General features: G+C 37.9%; 1 protein-coding gene across 1 annotated transcript; it reads left to right on the forward strand.

Moving 5' to 3' along the window:
* On the forward strand, window positions 1-2,568 carry LOC148852588 (metacaspase-9-like). Its single transcript, XM_088947892.1, has 2 exons — window positions 1-373; window positions 1,950-2,568. Exons 1-2 carry the CDS (start codon window positions 25-27, stop codon window positions 2,477-2,479), a joined length of 879 nt encoding a protein of 292 aa, XP_088804018.1. The 5' UTR covers window positions 1-24; the 3' UTR covers window positions 2,480-2,568.
* Window positions 2,569-3,382: the final 814 nt, after the last annotated feature.

Raw genomic sequence — 3,382 nt, forward strand, 5'->3', positions numbered from 1 at the left:
CTAAGCTCTGTTGAGCGAGAATTAATGGAGAAGGTGAAGAAGAGGTTGGCCACGCTGGTGGGGTGCAACAATCCCAACTTTGTTTACGAGTTGCATGGATGCATTAATGATGTGGTGGCCATGCGAGATGTGCTGGTGAGGCGGTTTGGGTTCGAGCCGAGCAACATCCAGCTCCTCACCGATGCACCCGACTCCTCAGTTAAGCCGCCCACCGGCGCTAACATCAAGAGGGCTCTGAATCAGATGATTGACCAAGCTGAGGCCGGGGATGTCTTGGTGTTCCATTACAGTGGCCATGGCACGCGCTTTCGGTCTGGGAGGAAATATGAAGAAGCCATTGCCATTGTTCCTTCTGATTTCAATCTCATCACTGGTACGTAATTAATAAATACCTGAGAAGCTAGAGATGGAGGCATTTAATTTGTTGGTGGATTGGGTGGGGTCTGGCGTCTGGGGACACACAACCCCAAATTAAATTAACTTACAACGTGGCTACCATCATTACATGTGTCCATCTGATCATATGGCCTTTATAAAATTCATCAGCCTGCTCAGATGTTCATGGACCACAATACTATACATCTGATCCATGCATAGTTCCGAAAGTTTTTTCAGTGGATTCGATCCATGCATGGGGTTGCAAAAGTGCTCCTACTCCTTAGCATATATGTGAATCGTGACCTCTTATGGCCGTTTAATAACAGATGTCCGAACCGAATATGCTGAAATGAAAAGTCTATTACTTTGTCTTTTTAGTCATTAAGATTTTAAGGAGGCTGAGGGACCTAATAAGGATTCGGGATCTCCTGTCCACAAGAACTCTCTTTATGTTTACTTACAATAATACTATGCAGAGGATGAGATGTTTTTCATTTGTGGTTGCGACAAATATGGGCAGAGTTCTCATGGGCAGAAGATCCGACCTCAATAATAAGTGCACTTATTTCTTTTTAAGTGTTTCCCACAGGATAAATGCATTTATTGGTTTTTTCTATTCTCCGAGTAAAATTGTATAAAACTTTTCTTATCCAAAAAAAAAGTGACAATATTGAGGAATAATAGTCTTATAATTTTTTGCACATATTTATGGATAATTGATTTATCCATATATATGTCGAGAGCACTCAAGCCTCGTCTCAGGAGAATAATACTTGTCTAGTTAAATGACTTAGAAATCATTCACTTTTGCGAGATTCATTTATACCAAGATACAAATATAAGTTTATTTCTTTTCAGTAAAAGCCAAAAACTAATCCACCCTTCCAAGAAAATGAAGGAAGCCTTAAAGTATGGTTGAAATTAAGATTAGTTTGATAGATCATTATACCTTTGAATTTAGTGCTTATTTCATCGAATTCGGATTGCTCCCGTTTGAATCTTTGGATGGGATTAGATGATAGGATCCGATAAAAAATTGGATTGGATTTGGATCATATTATCTATATTTGATGATTGGATTATATTATATATTTATATAAATATAATATATATATGTAATTTATTTATTTTTTTAGAGAATATATATATATATATAATGAAAATAATTAAAACATACTTATATTTTTATTTTTCTTTTAATAATTTTAATAATTTTTAAAGAAAATAAATCAAACGGATTATATCCAAAGACCCAACTTCCAGATCGGATTCGAATTCAAATCCTTACCTATCGGATCCGATTAGATCTTCGAATCAGATCAGATCTAAGTGTTCGATTGGATTCGATAACCCTGATTTAAATGTGGTCCGATGCATTTGCACGCCACCGCATCACAAAATATAAAATAATCGTTGCAAATGTATTGAAAAAAGTGGGTATTAATTGTGTGTGAGAGAAAGAGAGAGTTGGGTCATCCGGTACTTGAATATTGTTGCATAGATAGAAAACCTATTGCAGAATTAATGCTTCAACTACTGATCGAAACCAACATGATGAACATGGTTGAAAGACATCAATTTTCGGCTCCTTGTGAACCGGCTGCCAGAGGGAGCAAGCTTCACCTTCCTCTCAGACTCTTGCCACAGTGGTGGCCTCATTGACAGAGTGAAAGAGCAAATTGGCCCTTCCACCGTCGCCAACGCAACGTCGCCTTCGCATCATCCGAGGGCCATCCCTTCAGAATCCGTCCTGAACAACCTCGCTTCACTCAGTGGCATCGACTCAGCAGATATCGGCACCCACCTGTGCGAGGTCTTCGGCAGTGAAGCAAGCGCCAAGTTCCTACAACGTGAGCTTCTCATCAAGCCCAAACATCCTGATGCAGGCATTCTACTGAGCGGCTGCCAGGCAAACGAGTTGTCTGAAGACGTGAGTTCTGGTAAAAAAGCATGTGGAGCGTTCAGTAATGCAGTAGAATTAGTATTGAAAGGGCACAAATTTAAAACCAATTACAGAAACAAGGTTTCAGCCACCAGCACCCTTGCCTCTATTGCAGTGATGAGAATGCCGATGCACCCTTCCTGTGGCAACTTTGCATGAAGCATTATGTGGGTCTCTTAAGGCCACACTAAACTATTTGAAGTAACTACGTAAAATATAATAAAAGGATTTGTCCTTTGATATCACAATTTATTGATTGATCTTATGTTAATTTAATTTACTATTTCTCCAAATCAAGAATGTGGAAGGGAGAAGAAAATGAAAGATTGGTACCTTGTTTGATTTGTGGGAATAAGAGAAAGAAACACAGAGGTTGGGGTGCCGATTCGTCTGGTCGAAGGTCAACTCAGGCCCAATCCTAATCCTAAAGGTAAAAAATAAATTAAACCTCTCACGCTGGCCTGGCCCAACCTGAGCTCAGGCTTAAGTTTATCAACCCAGGTCCAGTAAAAGCTTAACCCAGGCTGGGCTTGGGCTAGATGTAATGGAAGAGATTAAGTCAGAGTTTGAAAAGAGCCTGAGAAAACGTCCGAGAAAGAGAAAGCCTAAGACTTATGTTTACACCTTTGGCTCCTCTGTAAATAACAGTTTTCTTTTTAAGTTTATTTATTTTTTATTTTTCATTTTCATGGGGTGGGGTGCCACTGATCGATTTGAAAGAATTTATAAATATATTTTTAGATAATGAACTTTTATCCAAGTTTATGGCCCAATATATATTAAAAGCATGACATTATAAATATGTAAAATTTTCGTTTATAAATTTACATCTACAATATTGATAAATAAGTATTTTATTTTATTTATTTATTTATTTATTTTGTACCAGGAATAGGATCGATGAACCTCTTTTCTTTCCCTTAATTGTGCTCATCAATAGAGAAGGCACCTTCCTTCTATAACTGGTCTTGTTGGGTTTAATTAAAAACTGCTCCTACTATACAGTTTTGACATACGAAGTAATATAAACATCCATTCTTCAATTTTATCATGGTATCAGAA

This window comes from Nelumbo lutea, chromosome 5, assembly GCF_056320005.1.
Source record: "Nelumbo lutea isolate HS-2025 chromosome 5, American lotus-T2T, whole genome shotgun sequence".
In the NCBI taxonomy this organism is placed as follows: domain Eukaryota; kingdom Viridiplantae; phylum Streptophyta; class Magnoliopsida; order Proteales; family Nelumbonaceae; genus Nelumbo; species Nelumbo lutea.